The 23,927-nt window shown below is 37.6% G+C and overlaps 1 protein-coding gene across 1 annotated transcript in view; it reads right to left on the reverse strand.

The window, feature by feature from the left end:
• The window catches only part of MUC5AC (mucin 5AC, oligomeric mucus/gel-forming), a 54,941-nt gene extending 31,333 nt beyond the window's left edge, over positions 1-23,608 (reverse strand). Inside the window, exons 1-28 of the mRNA XM_074884490.1 lie at positions 23,536-23,608; positions 21,533-21,604; positions 19,865-19,933; positions 18,593-18,854; positions 17,460-17,574; positions 16,898-16,988; positions 16,398-16,510; positions 15,669-15,885; positions 15,197-15,322; positions 14,040-14,157; positions 13,053-13,191; positions 11,079-11,189; positions 10,594-10,663; positions 9,691-9,828; positions 9,442-9,606; positions 8,806-8,900; positions 7,674-7,800; positions 6,853-7,108; positions 6,198-6,247; positions 5,481-5,581; positions 5,215-5,366; positions 4,539-4,677; positions 4,324-4,437; positions 3,835-4,014; positions 3,086-3,325; positions 2,361-2,517; positions 1,680-1,808; positions 1,113-1,254 (exon numbers count right to left, since the gene is read on the reverse strand). Of these exons, the coding sequence (XP_074740591.1) occupies positions 1,113-1,254; positions 1,680-1,808; positions 2,361-2,517; positions 3,086-3,325; positions 3,835-4,014; positions 4,324-4,437; positions 4,539-4,677; positions 5,215-5,366; positions 5,481-5,581; positions 6,198-6,247; positions 6,853-7,108; positions 7,674-7,800; positions 8,806-8,900; positions 9,442-9,606; positions 9,691-9,828; positions 10,594-10,663; positions 11,079-11,189; positions 13,053-13,191; positions 14,040-14,157; positions 15,197-15,322; positions 15,669-15,885; positions 16,398-16,510; positions 16,898-16,988; positions 17,460-17,574; positions 18,593-18,854; positions 19,865-19,933; positions 21,533-21,604; positions 23,536-23,608 (3,761 nt within the window). The remainder of the gene's footprint in view (positions 1-1,112; positions 1,255-1,679; positions 1,809-2,360; positions 2,518-3,085; positions 3,326-3,834; positions 4,015-4,323; positions 4,438-4,538; positions 4,678-5,214; positions 5,367-5,480; positions 5,582-6,197; positions 6,248-6,852; positions 7,109-7,673; positions 7,801-8,805; positions 8,901-9,441; positions 9,607-9,690; positions 9,829-10,593; positions 10,664-11,078; positions 11,190-13,052; positions 13,192-14,039; positions 14,158-15,196; positions 15,323-15,668; positions 15,886-16,397; positions 16,511-16,897; positions 16,989-17,459; positions 17,575-18,592; positions 18,855-19,864; positions 19,934-21,532; positions 21,605-23,535) is intronic.
• Positions 23,609-23,927: the final 319 nt, after the last annotated feature.

Here is a 23,927-nt window from a genome sequence, read left to right on the forward strand (position 1 = left end):
CTAAACGTGCAGTATCCCTACTGGTGCTTTTGGGGGGCTGGACAAAGATTTGGGGAGGAGTGATCTGGAATGTTCTTATCTCCCTGGTAGGTATACTTATTTTTTGGAAGGGAAAGTGCAGTAAATGTATCATTCGAGAAAGGATCACTGTATCATGGATGCTGATGTTGTCTACACAGCAAATTTCCATAAGACTTCCAAAAGATGCAAGAATTAATTCTGGTTTTAAAGGGAATTTATCTATTATCTGTTAAGAATTGAATCTTGATATATTTATTTACAGTGATTAAGAGCATCTGTACACTGAGTAAACTTAAGTAAATATAGATATGTATTTTAACAGGTTAGGTTTGGTGCTGTTAATGACATTAGACGGCGCAGGCAAAGCTGTCTATGAACTGCGAAACATGCTATGAAAGTTGGGTTAGCTCTGATGGGCTTCATGCTAAGCTCTTTGCCATTCTGACTGCACTGCTTACAGTATTCAAGTGTAGCTACTTTAAAGGTATCTTAGGACAGTTGTTAACTGCTTCATAACTGGTTCTGCTAACTTTGTGCTATTTGATAGAAGGCTTAGCAGCACTTCACAGAATCACAGAATCGTCTAGGCTGGAAAAGACCTTGAAGATCATCCAGTCCAACCATTGACCTAACATGTCATAAATCATGACAGAACGTGTGGCAATACTCGCTGGCTGTTGCAAATATGCAAGTGGCAGTGCAATAACAGAAACAGGCTCAAAACAATGAAGATGAGTTGCCTACTAACTTGTAAATAATTTCACGTAATGATTTTAGGGATATTTTAATAAAAATTCTCAGACTGTTGCTGTAACTATTATTATTTTAAATTGTTTTTACTTAATTTAATAATGATAATAGTAATAATTTAAAAGTACTTTAACAAGAATATGAATAAATAGTAAATTCATCTCGCTATGGTAAAATGTTTCACAATGTCATGATTTAATTTCTTGGGAATGGAAGAAAATTAGGCATTATTCAGCAGCCTATGACTGGCCTAGTTCCTGTTGGCAAACAAAATCTTAATGCATGATGAATTATGTTCCACAGCTTTAAACTCAACGTTGCAAAATCTTTACTAATCCTACCATGATTGACAATTCTGATTTGAAGGCATCTTCATTCCTGGTTTGTAATTTTTTCCGTTTTCATAACAACCACAAGTAGCAACACAAGTCATGGTTTCTTCATCAAAATAGGGCTTATTCTTTGGACATTGTGGATAGCAGCCTGCATTAAAAAATGAGAATTATGTTGACACTAGGCCTTTCACAAGTAGAAGTAAGTCTACACTCTGCTTATATCTGTTTTTCCCAAATTATCCCATATGGTAAGTGGAAGTTTAGTCTCTATTAGTGCTATTCCTTTGATTGCACATTAAGCTTTGGAGCATTTTGTCCTCATCGTCACTTCAAACAACTTCATGATTCATTAGGGACTAAGATACTAATTAGAAAATTAAGCTTTGAAGCATTTTGTCCTCATCTTCACTCCAAAAAAGTTCAAGATTGATTAGGGAGTAAAATACTAATTAGAAAATGTCTTTTTATAATTTCTAATATAAACATGTCATATACTGAGTAATATAAACCGTGTTAATCACATTGTATTTTAACTTTTTATAAGTAGAATGAGATACACATGATGATGTTTACCTTCCAAACCTCTCAACTCATGAAGGCATTTCCCACTTGGATTATTGCAGGTCTTCATACAAGGGGCTCCACATGGCTTGTAGTGCCACTCACATTCCCCTTGTGGATTGTAGTAATCGCAGAACAGAGCTAGAGGAAGGAGAAATGACAGAAAAAGGGCTTTGATCATTTTGCTCTACAGTCCTTCAGTTTTGCTGGGTAAAAATCCCATGTGATCAGCATAATCACATAGGTGGTAGACAGTATATTGCCTTTTTTCTAATTTAATAAAATTGTTACACTTCTTACCGTCTTTTGACATTGATAAAGTTATAAAGCATAAACCAAAGTTACACATTAAACATGAAAAATCAATTAATTGAATCTGATTTTAGCTAGTATGCACTGATACTCATTTACACTGAGAGTGATGCAGACTGATGAGAGTGTAATATAGTTCACGAGTTGTGTATCATGATTGACAAGTAAATCAGTCACTAATGACACTGCTGGTAAAGTTACTATCAATGGTTTCATTTTAAGAAGATAGACTGGCTTCCAGTCTATTTTTAGAATATAGCAGTGTCTCTTACAAATACAATTTTATCCTTCTTTCTTTATTCGTTCTACTTGTTTTTCTTATTTTCTTCTCTGTTTTCTTTCCCTCTGGACCCCTTCAAACAGTAGTAGGGTCAAACTCACGACAAATGGATGGGGTTCTCCATGAAATGCAGATATCCAGCTCATTGCACGCTTGAGCATAGGCGGCTACTGCTGTACAGAAACATTCACAGTCTCCTCCAGTGTCGCAGGCACAAGCATCATCCACACATGCTTGATAATATTCATTTGGTTCAACCTGTTAGAGAAAACATTAGAGTTTTGATGCACTTGTCCTCTTCAAAAAGGCATTCACTCTCCTAAAAAAAACGGAATATCTGAAACTGAGAAAGCTAAGAAAGGAAGAAACCATGAGAAAGCTTTGAAAAATCAAGAGGAAAATGTAGGATAAAGATGTTACTAATAAGTTGTAATGCTAAGAACTATTTGATGTTGAAGATACATTTGCAAAAAGAGTATTGTTACGTTACTACAATCTAGCACACAGTAATATATATCAGGTAGCTGATATTTATATTAGTAGAAAATTATGCAATTAGAAAATAAACATATCCTGAGATTTATTTATGGTTGTCCCTTCTTTTAAATAAAAACCCCAACTCTCAATTTCTTTAGTGTACTAGGTCAAGGCACACGCTGAGAAAATGAAAGTGAAAATAATTTCTATGCAGTCTCCCTGGAACTTGGTCTGATTTCACTTTGGCAAGCATGACAAAGTGTATTTTACTGCATTTTTCAGCTATCCCACATAAAAATTAATGTAATCTCTTGCTCATGAGAATTTAAGACTGAAGTTTTTGTCATACCTGGGAATGACACTTTGCGAACACTCCACTAGTAATGATGCTGCACTGCTTCTGTGCCCAGGCTTTCCTGTATGGGTTTGCAGTGCATGGGTCCTTGGTACGATTGGCATTTGGGCAACTAGAAGACACTTTCCAGCTATTGGCAAACTCCAGCACATTTCCTACCACAGACTGACTGCGAGTAGTGAAGTCATTATTTCCATTGCCATCATAGTTTCCGCAAAGTCCACAGACATGTCCCTGCATGGGGATAAATGACACAAAATGACAAAGATCAGTAAGGTACAGTTTCTCAGTATCTGTAAGTAACAGACCTCAGGATGAATCTTATTTGAAATTATCTAGGCCTCTTCAGTGATGGTCTTGGACATTGTCACAAAACACCTTTCATGAAGAGATATCTCTAACTTTTTTAGGAAGGACAAAGATAAGAAGCAGGGTAGACTCATGGTTTTTCTTCTTAGTGTTGAGTTCATTAGTTTTATCTAATCATGAACATATCTCTTCAGTGAGGGCTTTTCAAGAAGAAAGCTACTGATATAGTTGCTGTTATGTCATTGCTGAATAACATAATTTAAGTAAAATGTGTAGTACACAATCTAAGTCAGCATTACAAGGATAATAATATGCAAATGCTGCTCTTTCAGTCTTCTGGTTCCAGCCTAAATTTCCATTTTTTTTTTCTTTGAGAGATAACATGAATATGTTTCAGAAATAATTTTATCCAGGTTTTGGATTTTAAAACGTACCTGAAAGCTGGGACTAAGTTTGATGAATATACTGGTTTTCTTGTCCCACATGAGTATCAGGCCAACAGAAGTGTCAACCACCAGGTAGATGCCCATGGAACGGATTTGGAATGGCATTTTTCCTCCAGGTGTCCTCTGGATGACATCAGAGTGTCCATCACTGAGTACCAGCTCATAGTTCTAGGACAGGAAAAGAAAAAGTTAGAGGCCAATTAAAAAAGTCACCTATTGGTTATAGTTTTATGTATTGCCAGTAACTGCTATTGAAATAACTCTATAATCATTAAAATCATTCTATTCAACAACCCCAAGGTAAGCACTTTCTCTTTAGAATTCCCTCCTTTGTATTCTCTAGCAGTGAGCAAAGAATTGTAGTATCATTTTCACTGTCTTGGGGGACACTCCTGCAATGCAGTCTATCTGGGACAGCTTGTTCTGTCCTTCTGGTACATTGGGCCCAGGGTACAACTTATTAAAGAAAATACTTACCCCCAGGAAAACTTTAATAGACTTAGAACAGGTGGTTCCTGTAGTGCCACATGGAATGTTCTCAGTGATGACTCTGAAGGTTCCCTGATTCATACTTTGATGACCACAATAGTTCTGAAACAGGGTAATGATATTCGGTGTTAACTATGTTACATGGTCATATGTAAAATGCAAAGTACTTCAATAGTGCAAAAATCTGGGAAGGACTCTGTTACCTGGACCAGAACATATTCACAGTCTCCTTCAAAATCAAAGCGTTTGCCATCAAAGGTGGTGTAATGCCCATCTCCATAAACAGAACAGGTTTCCAGGCAAGGTTCATCAGAGCAGTGCCATTTTCTGTTTCTACATGTGCTACGTAAGACAAAAAACACTCCAAATGTAAAAACCAGACATACACATGATATAGCTATATGTACATTCCTGCATGTATATCAATCTGATTTTAAAATGTGCTAAGCCTATAATGAAAAAGTAAGGTTTGCTTATTCTCAGAAATGCAACATAGCTGAGCAGCCTTTGGGATTTACCCAAAGACTGTGTTACTTCATGATGTCATGAATAATTTGGGTTAGAAAATACTTTAAATCTTTCACATTTCCAGATCTTGTTGGATGTACTGAAATGTAGCAATTGAATGCAAGGAAAAAAGCTTTTGTGACTCGAACGACAACATCCAAACCATATTGTTCTTCTGACTATTTACAACTTCAGTGCTGTGCTCATTGTAAAAAACAGACAGAGCTTGCTTTTTAGGTACTAAGTCAATCATCTTATGTAGGATTCCTTCCTATAAATCTTGATACCGCTAGAGATAAATGTTGTAATTAATCTCAAACTTAAACTTCTCTTTCAGATGCTTGAAAATAATACTTTTTCATATGCTCTTACCAGTTGTTACAGCCAACTCTGATTGATTCTCCTGGTCTATAGGAATTCCCATTGTGAATACATGGACAGTCTTCTGGAGCTATACAGCCACCTTTGCCATCTAACACTTGGTTATGAGGACATACACAGCCAGAGACACAGTGGGTACTGTACTGTAAGGACCATATAGAAAACATGACTTGAAACATTTCCCCGATGCAGCTGATAATTGTAAAAGAGATCTAGTTTAATATGCTTTCAACTGGGTATTAAGCATCTATACTTACACATTCCATATCTAGAGTTTGACAGCTCTTCTGGCATCCTGCTCCTACCAAATCTGTAGTGGCATTGCCACAGTCAATATAGACCATGGGAGGTACGCAGACTGAAAAAGAGAAAAGCCATGAGAAATGTGAGATCAACCATGTATTTATATCTTTGTGTTTCCTTAATGCAAACTGAAGAAAAAAAAAAAGACTCCTTTGTCAGATATGTGTACCTTAATGTAATGCATTTGACGAGAAAGAGAAACTGAATATTGTTTTGAAGTTATGTTCATCTGTTTTTTTATGCTTATGCTTGGACTACTCATGGAAATGAATGTTTAGTTAGCTTCATGAAACACTTTCAGAAAAAAAACCAAACCAAAACAAAAAAACCTAGAAAACAAAGATCCTGGTTTACCTTGTATTTTTTTTAGGTTTTTTGTACTTTTATTTCATTTAAAATGTGGATGGTATTCTCCTCACTTTCAGTGAGGTGACCAAATATTCTTTTCCCCTGGGTAATCCAGGGGGTTATAACTTGTTTCAGCTGTCTGAAAGGTAAGACAGTGTTTCTTTATATTTTGGGAATATGCTCTACATTACAGAAGTCATCAGTTCATTTTCTTGTTTGATTTCAGACTTGTAGAATTTGCATCATTATGACAAAAAAAGAGACAACTGAAAAGGGTGAAGATGGAAGGGGAGAATTAAAGAAAATCTTAAGTGATACGTTACCTGGTTCAGGTTTCTCTCCGATGCAGCTCAGCTTTCCATAGGTGCAAGTGCTATAAAAAAAGAGAGAATGGATATTTTTTTCTTTTCTTTCTTAGATTTCAGCTTATTTCCTAATGAAATTGAAATAATGAAAAAATACTGTGTGACAAAACAGAGAAAATGTGTCTTTTATCAGAATAGATTGTGTTATTCAAAAATATTTTATGTTGGAGCAGACCAATATACAGGCATATTCTATATAAATACAGGTTTGCTCTGTCCATTTGCTTGGTTAAAAACTATCCTTCAGAATAGTTCAGATTCCATTCATGATGAGGGTAATCTGTAATGGCATTATCAAGCATCTTTCACCATGGAATAAGTCTTTTGCAGTCATGGATAAGAAAAGTATGTGTGGTGGGGAGTTAGTGAGTGAGCGAGAGTGTGGCTGTTAGCAAATGCTAACCCAGCACAGTAGGGTTTGTTGAATTCCTGTAGGAGTCTAAGTGCAACCTTCCAAACATGGATAGCCCTAACAGTTTTTAAGGATCTGTGATATTTTGTATTGAAATTATTAGTGAGAGAAATACTTTTGATTTGAATAGATTGCATAATGTAGATACGGTTTCATGATTGCCTATATCCAGTCTCATCCATTTGTTTACAAATCTCTTACCAGACAACACCATTATCATGAACAACTTCTCCAGAAGACAGAGGCATTCCTTTGTAGTAACAAGGACAGCTAGAAGCGGGCACGCATTTGCCACTTTCATCCATGTAGGTTCCATTTATGCAGGTGCAGCCATCAACTGGCACAAAGTTGATGCTACAGGTGACATCAGGCTCACTTAGAGACCGGCAGGTGGGTTGACAGGATTCGACGTTGTAAGTGTACTTCAAAGATTTCGGACACAAGGTGGTGTATTTTGCTTGAGAGTAAAAAGGTGAGTTACGTTTGTAGTTCATTTAAGAATCAATGTAGGTATAAAATTTGAGGTAAAGTATATATATGACAAACAGCAATGTATGTACATATGATTTACTGATATCCTCGATAGTGTAATTTCTTTTTACTGCTAGAACAGAATTTTGCCCTATAAATGTACAAATACTAATGTTTTGTCCAGGTTAAGAAAAGAAAAAAAAAAAATCAATTATATTAATGCATAGTGTGTTTTTTCTTCATTGTTATTTTTATATTTTTTGTCAAAGTAAATTGAGAAACAGCCTACTTATTTTATTCCTGTTGCAAGGGTATTGAGGTCCATGATGTTTCTGATGGTTCTGATCAAGTAATCTAACAAAGCCTCTATTTTATATTTCTCCCTGCTTGCTGTTTATCTTTTATGGTATTCCCTTCCTCTTCAAATTCTTGAAACTCAATGCTATACTTAAAACACAATTTAACACAATACACTGTGGGAAGCCCTGAGAGCTTCTGTGTCGGACCTTCTGGATGATCATTTTCAAGAGACAAAGAGATATAAAACTTACTGCAGGCTTTGCTCCTCCATCCAGTGAGGAGAACTCCTTTAGCAGCGCAGGCCCTGACATAGCTGGAAAGGGCAGCACACATGCAGTCCTCACTCTTCTCACAGTTACACGTGTCAAACATGCAGTTCTAGGGACAGAGGATGACATAAGATCATCAGATTGTCATATCAAAGCCATGGCGCTCTATAGCTTTTAGAGCATCCTGTTCATTAGAGCCAAAGGCGAGTGTAATCCATAGGCATAAACAAACATATGCTTGTTTTTCATTTGAAGATTTCATTGAGCACTTTCAAAACAGATTCTTTGCAAGGAGAGAGTAATTAGAGGTCCACAATTTTAAACTATTTTTCTTGTTATTTTTTACTTTTTCAGGTGTTGGTAGGTTTCCCAACTACTTCCAGTTTGTAGCCACTGTGCCATACATACTTAGAACAAGTAGAGAGTATTTGATTCCACAAAACTTTTAGGTTTAGGCTTAGGAGCTTGGGCTCTCTGCATCAAAGGGACAAAGAAAACTAGAAGTCATTTAATGTGCTGCTATGCCGAGCAAGGTCATTCCAGAAGATGTTAGTTGAACATAATCTTACAGATTTCCAGTAACAGAAGGACTTTGTAAAGTTCACAGATACTCTGTTCCAGAGCTTCATCACCTTGAATTCCTGGAACTTTTTTGTTCACATCTTATCTAAATCTCTTCGCTACTTCTTACAAACGTTTCTTGCCTTGTCCTTGGATATATGCAAAAGCCTTCTGAGAGCAGTTCAGAACAACTAAGCAAAGTGCTAGTTGACATTCTGACTAAAGCTTTCCTTATATCTCAGGAGGGATGGCTTTTGTCCTTTGACCTGATAAGGAGTCCAGGGAGTCCAAGCTCCTAGCTTAGGCATTTAGGCTAGTACCTAAAAATATGGGCAGCAGGAATACACCTGTAAGTTTATCCTCCTGGGAATGGAAAGAAAGATACCTTTACAAAGGAGTAATTATTATGATGTGTAGATAAAAATGAACCCTTGGCTTGAAAAGAACTATCATGAATGCATCTCCTCCCAGTTGGCAAGTTATTCTCTCAGGTGTTAGTATCAGAAATCTGAGTACTTTTCTTTTAAATGGGAAAAAGATAAGAGCTGAGTACCTTCTCGTAAACTTCTGGATTCACTGTTGAGTGACATTCAGCAAAAGGTCCCATGGTATCAGAGAGCAGTCCGCACCAGTGCTGCGCATACTGGTCTGCGAATTGAAAATATGGTAAGAATTTCTATTGCACTTCATTGTCCAAACTCTTGTCTCAGTGTAACTGTACTTCGTGCTGGGAAATTGCAGAAGCTTAACTTTATAATGAAATTCAACTCTGCATTTGCTGAAAAACAAACAGTCTTTCACTTCCTCTATACAGAAGTATGAACTCCTCACAAACTGAATGCTCTTAATTCACGGTAGTTGTCATGGCATAAACTAAGACATCCTTAGCTGAATTTTGAAAAAGAAGGTTCACATATGTGAATTAAAAATATGCTAGTTCAGTTGCTGTATGGCTCCAGTTTCCCTTAAGCAAGTTGGCAAAAACACTTGCTTTCTTTATCCAAAGGAATATTTTTGAAGATCCAAAATATTATCTTAGTTATTATTTATCCATTGAAGACTTCTAGTGTCAACTGAGGAAAACAGTGTGTGCAAATGGTCCACTGTTATTTTGGCTGAATGCTTGGTGGCTGATCAGCTTATTCCTTCTTTCCATCTTAAAAGAGAGGTTACTACATGCTGAGCTTACCATTTTGTATGCTGACAGTACAGGGGTTCTCAAAGGTATTTTTAGCATCAGGACAATCAGCCCGCGTTTTCCAAGTATTGCCAAAGGCAGCTGAAGTACCCTCTATTACACCACTGGTGGTTTTGAAATCATCTGTCTGTATGTCATTGAAGTTTCCACAGAGACCTAAAAGGAAGCAGATGGGTGGTGAAAGTCTCCTACAGAATGAAGCGTACTGATGAAGGCAGTTGTTACTATAAGATCACTTACCACAGGTCTGCCCTTTATGTGATGGGTCTAGGTCTATAAAAACTTGCATGAGAGGCACAAGCTGAACCTGTAGCTGAAGACCGAAGGTAGTTTGCAGAATGATGAAGAAAGATGATGGTCTGAAGATGGTGACATTCGCTAGGGATGTAAGGACATAAGAGTTATAATTTCGTATGAGATGAGCTGTTGAAATGACTGTTCCTTATATAGAGGGATTCTACAGCTATGTTTGATACGATCCTAATTTCTGAAGAACCGGGGAAAAATGATCCATGCAGGATTTCAAATCCAGCACCAAAACAGGCTGTCTTTACCCTAAACAACGAATGTATAAAATCATTTCTGTCAGGTGTTTTAAAATAAGGGGAAGAACATACACTTCTGTTGCTATTTAAAAGACCACCTTTGCTTGATGAAAATGATATAGCTTGATTCAGTGGTAGACTCCAACCTGGACTTATTCTGTCCTTTCATGGTTGGCTTTCTGTTCAGGTGCAGTAATATCTGAGAAGAACTGGTGTGAGAGAAACTTCCAGTGATGAATCTACGCCAAGCAAAGGGACAGAGGCAACATAGGCAACTAAACAACTTCAGATATTGGAATCTTGTTGCATATCAGAATTTTTCTTTGCTCTCTTATGGCAATGTTTGCATCTGGAAGTGTGCAGTGATGCTATTTGTTTGAATTGAATCTCCATTTAATTAGATATCACTAAAATAAGACCATAATTTTGCTAAAATAGGCAAACCCTATTACTTACAAATGAGAGACTATGCTCTATTGGAGTACCTTGGGCTTTCTGCAATGTAACCAGAGGTAGAATTTGGCTTGAGATTAACTGATGTAATAACATTTTAAAGTCAAACCCAGAAACATTACAGAAGTCTTTCAGAGGAACTTACCCGCAGAGAATGGCAGCTGTGTGTAGATCATATTCACAAATACACTGCCAGAAGGCTGGATCACAATGTTCTGTCCACAAGAAAAGACAATGATTATCAAACATATTTAGAAAAGGTAAAACACCTTCCAAATATTTTCTATCTCGTATTCTTCAGGATAAAGGAAAAAAAAAGTGGGGGGAGACTGGGATGATGTTCTGATTCCTATACTATTTCTTTAATCTTTATTACTGTGGTCCATTGACTGTCAAAACAAACAAGAAAAAGCCCAGAGATTACTAAATGACAGAAAACCACTAGGATCTTGACTTCCAATGTACCTACGTTATTCTTAATTTTTCTTTGAATAATGTTCAAATGAGATAAAACAAAAAACCCAGTGCAGATTTCCTGTCTGTGCTGTTATGTGTCATTTGCAAACTACTTGTCTATTAAGCTTTGAAAACATCCCTGCAGAGTGTTAGGTGTCTACATTTGCTACTTACAGTTTGTCCTCCACTTAGGCTGACAGCTATACCCTTGAGGCATGTCTCAGTGTCAGTCAGGCCACACTTTTGGATATCTCCCAGAACAGTGAATTCATTGCTGTCACAGAGCTAGAAGAAAACAAAATATATTGTTAAAAGGATTTGTTATATTAAAATATCGTTATGCTAAAAAGACTCGCACTCAAATGGCATTCTCAGTAATGTGAGTCTTTTAAAATATTTATTCCTTTTCTTCCTGTTTATATGAGGTGGTGGAGTCCCCATCCCTGGAGGTGTTCAAGAGTTGGGTTGACATAGCACTGAGGGGTCTGGGGTAGTTGGGATCTGTCAGTGCTGGGTTAACGGTTGGACTGGATCATCTTCAAGGTCCCTTCCAACCTAGATGATTCTGTGATTCTGTTCTTACATACATGTATACAGTCACCGAGTAAGATGGCATTAATGCAGTCTGCACAGTAGAAGTTATCCATTACTTCTGACACCCAAGGGCAAGTTAGACATATTAAGCTGAACATTAAAACTTCTTAATGTTTAGGTAATACTAGTTCCTACTGTTTAGGTAATACTAGTTTAATACACTAGAGAAGAAGAAGGAAGTGTGCCATTCTTGCCCATTGGTTATGGTGTTTACCTGGATGAGGAGAGAAAATTTTCCAGTCTCTTCTGCACTGAATAGATTATCAAAGAGCCTGGTGATTTGGACATTCTTTTAACAGGCAGGAAATATGCATTTACATATCCTCTTATAGCAGAAAATTAAGCTAAAAACACTATTCACTAAACTACAGAATAAAGGCAAAATTCAGTTTTTCTCATGGTTCTGAGTTTCATTAGACCATGTTCTGTGAGCTTATTCAAAGTGTGCCTAACGGCCAAGACGTTGCAGGGAAACATGGAGAAGGCTGTGATTCTGAACGTGTCGTATCATTTTCTTGGCATAATGAAGATTAAGTTGAGGACAGCTCAGACGCATAATTACAGCCATCTGGAAATTTAACGTTGAAATTGTGGGCTTTTTGTGGCCAAGTTTAAGGGTTTTCTGTATCTCCAGAGCCTCTGAAAATCTTATTTTATGTGTTGGTGACAAAAGGGGAGTTTAACATGTAAGTCTGATTTCGTTGTGCATCGAGCCCAGTGCTTGTGAATCTTATTAAAAAGTTTCATTGATTTAGTCTAATCTATTTCTGAATTGTCTCATTCTAGCTCTTTTCTAAGTTTTTATGGTTCTCTTTCTTGGTAACATTCAGTTTGAGATTTTTGAGAACAGATTTTATTTATCAAAATTGTTTACCTAGGGTTCTGAAATCTGCAAGTTTGTAGTCATTATTTTAGATGCATCTACTCCGAATTCAGTCCCTACTAAACTGAAAACTGCAGGAAACCTTACATGCTTTCATAATTCATCAATTTCTAATTCAGGATTTAGAATACATGTGTGACTTCTTAGTGTGTTCCTTTTAAACTCTAGAGTCTTCTATGTCTACTGGGAAAGACTGTTTGAAAGGCTGATCATCTTCATGAAATAACTCCTCTCACATGAGTTCTGTATAATTATAATTCCATTACGAATACTGTTAATCAAATAAGCCATTGAACTATATTAGCTGTGACAAAAAGGACAGTACCAATGGACATAATAAACACAATGCTCAGAAGGAGGTAGTTATAAAACACCAGACAGGCAATATTTAATTTAAAAGTTTATGGGAAGCATGGAGATTGTTTCATAGAACCTAAAAACTCAGTGCAATTCTTAAACGATAATCAAAGAATACAAATCTACTACAATATGTTTACTTACTATAACCCTAACAGAAAACTCCCCTGAAATCCATTTAAGACTCCATGTTGACCCTCTAAGTTTCAGAGAGTTGATGTGACAGCCAGCAGTTTTAACTAAACAACGTTATATATAATAAAAACCTTTTCCTTTAGCATATTGCTTTAGCAAGGATTGTGACTCATTTTTACCTTGGTTAGGACATAGCTACAGTCTCCGAAGAAGGAATAGTATTTCTCATCAAATGTTGAAATGTGGGAGCCTCCTTCAATACTGCAAGTCCCAGGGCATGACTGGGTGATACAAGACCATTCACCTCCAACACAGGTACTGAAATGAAGAAGGCACTTAGTAACCTTGGGTAATGCAAGTGTAAATGAAATAAGAGACAATAAGAGCCGTTGATGCCTTAATTTTCCTCTTGAAGCATTGATCATGCTGTCAAAGAAATCAACATTGTTTTGAAATCTCAGAATAAGTATGGGGCAGGCACATTTTATTAGAGATAATTTTTTATATATTGCTGTTCATTTCCAGTCTTTGGACAGAATTCAGTCCTGGTGAACCTGGCATCCATTCTGCTGCATGTGAAGGATTGCCCCCCATCTCCATTAGCATGGCTCAAGCTTCAACACGTTAAGTATTTCTGTAAAATAACATGCATGTTTGTAGTTCTTGTATTCATGGATAGATAGGTCCATTTGCATACACTTAGGCAATAATACTTCCATAATTATAGTGATATTAAAAATATATATATCTATCTGTCAAATGTGCCTCTCAAATGTGGTCTCCCACTCTGTCTAATGCAACACATCCCTAAATGTAACATCCTTCATAGTATTTACATGAGCATCCTAGTATTAGACTGCAATGCTGCAAAGGACCTAACACAGTAATTCATATTTTTAAACACCTCCAGTATTTGAATTTGATTTTTTCCTTTAATTGACTGGTCTTGAAATTGGAATACCTATATCTAAACTAAAATTTTTGCTTCCAAGTGTGAGGAGAAAACAGACATGTAAGTATCCTCTAAAAATGTGTAATCAAGGAATTTTGGTTAATAAGTAGTTCCTCATTTCTTTTTAAGGGGAAATTAGTAATTTTTCCCTGTCTTCAAAATGTTCCGGTAATGCATGTAAAAAAAAAGAAATATGAGAAAGGGAGTATGTTACCATGATCTGCATTTAGATGAGAAGGAGGCACCAGGAGCATAAGTTTCACCTTCATAGGTACAGTGGCATTCTTTACGGGGAATGCAGCCAGCACCATTAATGTCATCAAATACCATTCCTAGGGAAAGAAATGGTCTGTTACTCATTCTGTACACTGCAGAACCTGCTTTTGTACACATATCTGGCAGATGCCTGAAAGCATATTCCATTTCTTCTGTATTATACAGAAAATGAATAGAAAGTACTTTAAAATAATAGGATGCCAGCTGTGTAGGGATTGAAGGGCTATATTCCATTGAAGCCTATCTAAAATCTTAGGGTGATCAAAAGAGACCTCTAGGGAAGTACTTTTCTGTTATGGACTTCTTTGGAATGGAAGTAGGATAATGAGGTGGAATAGATGAACTCTTTGTAAGACTGCCTAGGGACATATTTGTACAGTAAATATTTCTAGACCCAAAGGCAGAGGATTATCTAAGAGAAGTCATGTTATTATACAAACAAGTGATGGTGAATTCTGTGAGACATCATGGAAGATAGGCAGAAGAGCTGCAAGGACTGAAGATCCCACCATGCAATCACCCACAACACCAACAATTCTCAACCCCAGAAGTAAGCTTACACAAAGAGAACACATTTGCATTGTTCGTCTTGTACTGATATTCAGTTCTCTGAAGTGCCAGATTTTACACACTGCCTAGTGCTCCCTCAACTACCTGTTGTTCAGGCACGCAGCACTGGACAGGAAGGCTTTGGTAATGTGGGGAACCAGACGCAGCTTTGCTAACACCAGAAGTTATCATTGTGGGCAAAATGTGATAAAACATGACATACTTTCTGTGAAAGTATGTCATGTTTTATTACGTATGGATGCTGAGAGTTGAAGACTTATCCCCTTATTGTTAGGAGCAAAGTATCTCATTTTCAGTTCAGTCATTATGTACATGTCTCAGGCACATTTGTTGTTTAAAAGGGTATTTTTAGTAACCTGAATAGAAATGATGCATGTGTATCAAGGAAGAAATGTAGCAATTACTTTGATGATAATAACGGCAATGACATGATGAGAGTGATACAGAGTACGAAAGTTGTTAAATGTGTGCAGGTAAGTGTTCTAGCAGTTTTGGCTATGAGAAAAGGGCAGGAAATAAGCTTGCCTGGAGGACAGACGCAGCCATCTGTACAATGATCTTCACAAAGTTCAGATCGTTCCGGGTTGCTGCACGTGTCAGAGCAGGGGGAGCCACACTCCTGGTAGTGCATGTTGAAAGGACAGAATTTGGCTGAAAGTAGAAACAGTATTATAATGCTGACTTTTCCTTTGAAATGTTGAGAAAACAGTATTTGCAGTTTAGAAAGTTTTCTGTCAAGATATAATGGGGAATCCTGATCCAAGTGGAGGATGCAACATTTTAAACTTTCTGATATATATTGAAAACCCTTAGTAATGCAAAATCCTCTAAACTTCCATATTCCCAATGTCTTGAACATGCTCAGTTTAAAACAGATTTGCAACAAAATTACATGCACCTTTAAATGGCTGTCTTCTTTGGGAAAAAGGACACATATTTGAACTTCACTAGATATGGGTAGTAAGCACAGGTGAAAGTCCCTTCTCGAGATACTTACGACACAGTTCTGAGGTTCTCCAGTTCAGAGGCTGTCCGCCTGCATGAGCGCACTGCCGGGAGTATTCAGCAAAGGTGTTGCACATGCAGAAGTCAGCCATGGAGCTATCACAGTGGCATAGGTCTTGCATGCAAGTTTCAATGTAGTCCTGAACGTTCACAAGTGCATTACAGCTTGTAAATGCTTTACTGGTTAATACTGTCTCACAGATAGAAGCCTAGGAGGGAAAATAGAGAAAGTAGAACAAGTGTTTAGAAAATATCAAACTATTTATTTAAGGCATGTAGCAGAACAAACCAAAGGTCCATCTGGTCCAGAAACCTGTCCAACAGTAGCCATAAGCAAATGTTTAGGGAAAAGTATAATAATAGGGCAAGCACACATGGAACTCCTCTGATTAACTCCCATATCTTCCTATATCTTGAGTTACTTTCAGCTCAGGTGACTTCCCAAGCATTATACAGTTTCTTTGTATAATGATACCCTTATCTTACCCTTAAGAATTTCTCTTTCATGAAAATATCCAGTCTTCTCTTGGAAGGAGAATGAAACTTTTTACCATTTACTTTAGCAATGAAAAAAAAGATAAATTTAGAAAAATTTTCTTTCCACACCTACAGTTGAGTCATATTCATGCTATGTTCTTTTCTGATTCTAACAAATTTTCTCCAGAGACAGGAAGAATGTATTTTACACTGAGAAAACAAATTTTGAGAGAGAGGTTCTTACAAATTCAGCTGAGCAGTTTGTCGGAACGTCAGGAGAAATAGGATCAGCACACTGCTCCGTAGGTCCATCCATCTTCTGCTTATTCCCAAACTGTATAGGAGTCAGTTTTGTGTCTGTAAGAAGTAGTCCAAATATTAGAATAATATTTACATGGAGATATTTTGTGACACTATCTGTTATGACATGAACAGTGATTACCAAGAAATATCACTATAATATGAAAGAAGAAAGGAGATGAAGAAGGTATACAAGGAACTGGATCCTAACTATTGAAAACAAGTAAAAAGCTGCATGTGGCAGATCTTAAAAGATGTAACAATGATGGAAGCAGCCTAATACATCTCAAAGTCCTGACTCTATGTATAAACTGACAACTTAGAAATACATAAAGAAGTATCACTAATTTTTCAGTTAACACAACCCACAGACTGTGTTACAGTACAGTGCTAAAAGAAGGAAAAACAAAGTTCCAATACTTAATAATGCTTTTTATTACTTACTCTCTGAAAAAAACTCATTGCTAGTCGGAATTCCGTTGAAGTCCCCACAAAGTCCACAAGTTTGATTGGCGTATTTTTTGTCTAGTTCCACCTAAAAGAAATTAAGAAAGAGAGCTTAGGTTCATAGTATTGTCAGCCTTGATGGTTAGGAACACAGCCTACATCAATATTGTTTATGTACTCAAAATTTGACATATGTATGTTGTGCAGACTGTATTGTGTGGTAACAAGGTAGGTACCATTGGGAACGTCAGTGAACACCAAGAAAAACTTGATTTTATTCTAGTCCTGGGGCTGTGAAGATCAAAGCATTGCCAGGTCTGGAATCTGAGGAGTACTTCGCTGTGAGGTGGGAATGTTATAATTGGGGTTCTACTGATCTTGAGCTGAGCTTGGTGGGAAAAAAAGGGAAGTTGGGAGAAGACTGGAAGACAGAACAATACTCTAAAAAAGGACACAAACCCAAAAGTAACTAATGCCCATCTGGCTGATTAAGACTGCAAATATCTAAACAGTCTTTTCAAAATACAGGCTTTCTACCATGTTTTGGATGTTCTCTTACCAGGAGGGCATCCTCTTCATTCCAAAGGAAGGTCAGTCCTAACTTGGCAGAAACTTTCAAATAGCTGTTACTTCTCTCTATGAAGACTCCCATATGGCTGAAGGGCAGATGAACCCTGGGGAAAGATCACCGTAATTCAGTGGGGGTAGGGACAGAATAGCCATTGAATATCCACACTGATATCCTTTCTCATTCTCTTTGAGAAGCTTCAACATGCATAGGTGAGGAAATCAGTCAGAGCAGTAACTAAACACAGACAACACAATCTTGTAACATTTTGGCTGTTGCCTATGCAGTTTCTTCTCATGGTGCAAATGGATCAGCCTTGGTTTCCCTGCTGTTCCTTTTGGCTATTTCTGTTAATGATATTTTGCTAGGTAAAATGTTGGCATGCGCCTTTGGTTGTATCGTTCAAAAAAGTACTGGGAGGTTCTGTTTTGCAGGTAGTATGCTTCAGGATATTGCTATTTACTCCTTAAAGCCCTTGATAATAAAGGAATAGGCTATTTAGGCTTTCTGTGACATGAGTGTCATTCAAAAAGGTGTACCCAAGCTAACCTCTAGGCTAGCTCACTGTACATAGCTGCTATAATACACAAGTCACTCTGGGATAGCTGCCCAAATATTTAACCAGCCTTTTGGACAGGTTTCACACCCTACACTAAAGTCAGTGATACCATTACTACATAGATAGCAAGTTTCCAGACTAGCTTATTTTAAATGGGCGCAGGTACAAGCTGCATACTGTTCAGTGCAAGGACAAAAGCCACCAAAAATTCCTCTCGAGGATCTTGTTCTGGTAAAATTAATGGAAAATAGAAACTTAAAGGGTGTAAAAACCTAACACTTTGACTGAATCCAGCTCATAAATCAATTGTATATATAGATACAGAATTGTAGCAATGGGGCAGCATCTGGGATATAGCTCATCTGAACAAAATGGACACAGGGGTAATCTGCAGAAGTGGCACTTATCTGACTGCCAGGCCCTCTTATTTTTGTTGGTACTTCAGGAAGGAACGGACCCTCAAGCTTCTTAGGAGCAATGTGAGATCAGATGAGGGAAAGGGTTGCTTGATCAAAGAGCCCCTGGGAATAAGAGCAGTGAGGGTAGTCTCAAGTTATGAACATACCTTTTGCCATCAAACAGGATCGAGCCAGGGGTCAGTTCAATCACTGCTCCTTCCAGCTTCATGATGACGTGAGTGATCACAGTAGCATTTTCCACCATTGTACGCCTAATCTGGACATTGAAGTCCTCATAGGGAGATTTGCAGTTTGATGCAAAGATGTAATTGCAGACCCCAGGGAAGTAAAAGATGTCCCCGTCAAAGGTCTTGTAGTGGAAGTTACCCCATGTGCTGCACACACGGCCATTGTGAGAGGGGTTGCCAGCTGTGGATTCAAAATAAACAGTAAGAATTTTCTGTAATTTGCTGTAGATACCCTCCCTTTAGTTGCTTTTCCCCTTTCTTTCACTAGCCTCTGTTCAAAAAGCCCATCTTCTGTTTTCCTACTTGTCACGCTATTTGTTTATTGATCTGTTATTTATTTACTTCAGTTGTCTTCTGTGTTTAATCTGTTTTGCATAGGGATATAGGGCCTAAGATCAAAAGAGACCTCCTAGGCCACTATGTCCGATGCTCTGGTTCTGCTGACAGCCATATACTATAAATCCTCTCCTAAATTTATGAACTTCTAAAGTTTCACCATAAAACCACTTCAAAGTTAGTTTAAAACTAGCTGGTACTCCTACTAGGGAAGGCCACTCATAGCCGCACCCTTTGAATGGCTGGAAGACTTTTGCCGGCATCTTCCAAAACTTATTCCTGTCTCATGTATGCCTGGTTGTTCTTGTGCCAGTATTACACTTTGAAGGGGTTCCACCTCCCTGTTCCTCCCTGCAGCCATTATAGAAATCACTTATCTCTCCTATAGGATAGATAGGTTCTCCTATCTCCCTGATTATCCTCACAGTCCCTCTCTGCACCTCTTCCAAATTTACACTTACCTTGCTTGAACATGGCTAGTCAGAATTGTACTCTATACCCTAGATGAGGGGGTCTCACCAGTGCCTTGAACACATTAATATTTCCCTCTCTTTACTGGAAATATTGTGCATGATTTATCCCAGTATTATTTTTATATATATATTAAAAATATAAAATTTTTTGAAAATTTTTTTTTCAACAGCTGCATCATATTAACAAAATGCAGGCTGAGTACTGGAGTCACATTTAGATTATCCTTGTTACCTGAGAAACTGACTAGTTTCCTTGTTCATTTTTTATTCTATGATGCTAAAGGATCTTACACAATTTATTAATCTCTTTAGTCTCTCCATGCTCTACCTGTGTGACCAGCAAGATCACAGATATCTGAGCTGTGACATTTGTTTAACTTACCCTTTACTTTCAGTGTGTTTGGAAAAGGTGGAATGATTTTCACTTGGGATTTCGAAGCTGGTGGAAAATCTAAGGAGGAAAAAATTATCAAGTTTAGTCTTAATAGAAGTCCTAAAAAATGAATAGAGATTGCCTAGTCTCTTTAGTGATTAACATTTCCTCCTACTAGTTACAAGCCAGGGGGTAGCTTCCACAAGGTTTTATTGGTGATTTTTACACAGTGTTTTGTGGTTTGTCTGTCTATATATTTCACTAAGGCCAGATCCCAAAGACCATGCTCTTTGTCTGTAGTACTTTCTTCCATTATTTGTTCAAGACTCCCATCTGATGCTGGCCCAGGTGTTCAGAACTCAAAAGGAGCAATGTGATCCTTAGAGCACAGTGTTGTAATAGCAATGCAGAAAAAGCCGTGCTAAGTCTATGCCTGAATCTTTGCCTCTCAGTACGCTTAGAAGAAGTTACTGAAGAATATTAGAAGCTGAGGATGAGAAACAGGAACTGATTTTTTTCTGAAACTCATATCTATCTTTGTGTCGAGATACGTACTTTTGCACAGCTAACTCTAAGCAGATTTTTTTTTAAGAAGCAGTTTAACTCCTGTGAAACTTCAATCATGTGCTTTTCTCACAGAGACTTCTATTGGTACGATCCAGCCCTAAATTTTCCATGTCCAAATACAATGTTTTCTCTTTGGATCCAGCAATGAAAGGGATAGAGTACTTAGAGAACCTGTAATGTGATGTTCTTAACATGAGAGTCTGAGGAATTGATTGTCCCTTGAAAGTATCCAAATTGTAGAATTTTATGACTTCCAAACTGTAGATTGTACTATATCAACCATTGACTTCTGCATTTAGGCCGAAAAACATCACTAAGACAAATATATGTTTTAGAAAGACAATCTCATTTAGTCTTGATACAAGGATTTTAATGGAAAGCACACACACTACCTTCCTTGACAATCTGTTCCAATTATTAAATAATTTGTGGTACACTTCCAGTTTGGGTTTATCACTATTTTAATTGCCAGCTCGTGACCTCACTAATCGCAGATTGCAGGGCAGGCTTAGTGATTAATTGTTTCAGCCTGTTATCACTAATATGCCAATCAGCATTGTATCCTTCCACCCTTATTTTGCTCTGTACAGTAATGGTGTTTGTTCTGTACAGTTAAGTGTCATGCATGATCATGTAGTGTTTAATTTTTGTGATGTTTAATGTACTTACAGTTTTCTTATTCTCTTTGTGAGTGATGCAGTCATCTTGACACAGCATAAAAGATGTGTCTTTTATTACCTACTATCAAGTACCTTGGTGATATGTATGTATACACACACCTCTTCTGAAAATACACTTTTAGATAAAAGGTATGTACCTTTCATGACGTTAAAGATTAGATAACTGTATCGTATCGGAAGACCAGATCCACTGGGCCAGAACTCAGAGGAAGTTCTCCAGTTTAGAGCAGTCAGAGATTGGCTAGGAATTAGATATATTGTACAGAGGATTTCTCGCTCCTTTTCTTTTTTTTTTTCTTTTGGGGGGGGGGGGGGGGGGGATGCAGGGGAAGAAGGGAAATTATGTTCTAGCTAGGAATAAGCAATCGTATTATTTATCAACTTAATTTGGGACAAAATCTTAGAAATCGATCAGCAGAAAAATACTTACAATTTTGTCGCTGCAGGATGGATGGAGAAGCATAGTTTGATTTTGTTTGTTGTTCATAATCCTGGGCTTGAACTGCATCAAGAAGAGTGGAGGAGGAAAATGTTAATGTCTAATTTTCTTGAGTTCCCTCATCATTTCTCAATTATATCTGTTTAAACGTGCAACAGTCAGTATATCAAAAATCAGCAAAGTTATGTTCATGTGGAGAAGGTCAGATTTGCATCAGGACCTGGGTTACATGCAACCATGATGGCCATATACCACTCCTTCACTTTTTTTTTTTTTTTTCCTAATAAATTACTGCAGGGAAGCCATCATAAACATGCCTGTGATAATTAGAGCAGATCCTTATTCTGTTATTGTCACAGTACTCCTGGATGTCCTTATAAGCTTTTCAGATGAAGAACTTCATTTTCTTAATTTTTATGATCACTGTGTGCTTTAAGCATTAGTAAAACCCTTTGTCTAGCCAGAGGGCTTTAAAAATATGTCCCTTTTGTACAGGAAGAATTAATTTGAGAGTTAGAGGACTGATCTTTGTCCTCTCTTACTGAAAGCCAAAGTTACTCCATCTTTTACAGTTTCAAGCACTTTTTGTAATAAGCAGCAGAAGGAAAATAAATGTACAGAAATAAATAGGTCTTTCCAATAAATACATCTGTGACTTGATTTTGCCCCAAAGCAAAACATTTTTTCCCAGCAAAGAAACCATTTTTCATTCCATTCCACTGCAGCATCAGAATAGGAATACACACAAAATCTGCAGGGGCCAGAGGGGTTTTTAATGTGCTGTTTAGTGAGAGTTTGTCAGAGGGCAGGTTGCAGGGGAGGCTATGCTGGCCAGAGAAAACCAAAAAGGCAGGCTTACCCTCTGCTGCATCCCACACCAAGGGCAGTCAGTGGGTAGCACTGCTAGAGCAGCTAATGCTGAAAGCAGAGCTGCAGGGAGCTCCCTAAATCCCTTCCTTTTTTGCACCAGCGGAGTGTCTGCAGCTGGTATTGGAAGGACACATTGTGCCCATTTTTAAGCTATGAACCATTCAGTGCTTCTGGGCTCCTCTCCTCCACTGCCTAGCCTCAGAGAGCTTTCTGCTTGTCTCTCCTTGCACTGTATGATTCCAACACTCTCCCTCATGCCACATGCATTACAGACCCTCATTTCCATTGCATGGTGTGGTAATGCTACAGCTAGTCTTTTGATGGGCTCTTCTTTGACACTACCACTTTTTAACATGTTAGTGTGGAATTACCTGGAAGTACAGAAAAAGTAAAATAATACAATAGGATCTGTGTCTGAGATCAAAATGCACTAAAACCTAGCATTGTTGTTACCTTAAACTTTAAGGGAAATTAACAGGTGAAGGATACATAAAAAAGATTTCCAGTCATCTGTGGGTATTAAGTGCCCTCTTAGAATATTTAAGGCAACTCTATTTGTTTTCACCCCATCAAAAAACAACCCTGTGTTCTAAGCTTTTATGCAACCTCCTGTGCAAGAACAGATGAACTTTTAAAATCTGTTGTCCAATGCTTTTCAAGCAAAATCCCTCCTTTTTTCAATACTGTATCATCAACTGATAAAACAAACAAAATCTTTAATAATGCATGCAGACAGACTCCACCGATTTCTTTCTTCCTAAAGCCACTTCTGCACCTTTTGGTTTGTGCATTTAGAAATTCTGTACCACCTTGAAGTGGACATCAAAAGCTAAATGCATATCTTGAAGCATTTTGGTAGAAATGGGGGTTCCACTGAATTCAGTGGAGCTATTCCAGATTTCAGCTGGAGAAGATAGGATGAGAGCATGGACTACAATATAAATTTTCCAGGCAGTTAATTTGCTCTTCTTAGGAAGGAAAGTATTTGTAACAGAAAAGAAAATCTTGCATAAAGGTAACAGGTTCGTTAACTTCACAAAGCCAAGAAAAAAATGTTTCAAAATCCGAAGCAAGTTATAAATTCTTTAAAACAGTAAAAACGCCAAGCAAGTGAATCTTCCTACCTTTGATCTGTATGAAGGCAAGTGCTAGTACTAATATCCATAGTGGTATTCGTGTCCCACCACCTGTGCCCATCTTCTGGAAGTCCGGTAGGAACTACCGAACAACCTGCCTCTGAGGAAATACCTGTCTGCTCCTGAGTCTTATATAGTGAGAGAGTAGGTTTTGGCTCGGTTCCCAGATTGTTTCACAAGGTTTTTAAAAGGTGGGGCTTCAGACATTTTAGTTTTCCTTTGCAGGTACACAGGTAAATAGAGGATGCTCCTACTTTCCCTAAGGTGTTTGCACTCTAGGAGGAGTCTTCTTTCTACAGGTCTTTTTGATGAAATGTCAAGAAGTGAGCAGGAAGAATTTTTACTCAGGCTTAGTCTTCCCAAATCGTTATATATTATGG

The sequence above is a fragment of the Strix uralensis genome, chromosome 15, assembly GCF_047716275.1.
Source record: "Strix uralensis isolate ZFMK-TIS-50842 chromosome 15, bStrUra1, whole genome shotgun sequence".
NCBI lineage: Eukaryota > Metazoa > Chordata > Aves > Strigiformes > Strigidae > Strix > Strix uralensis.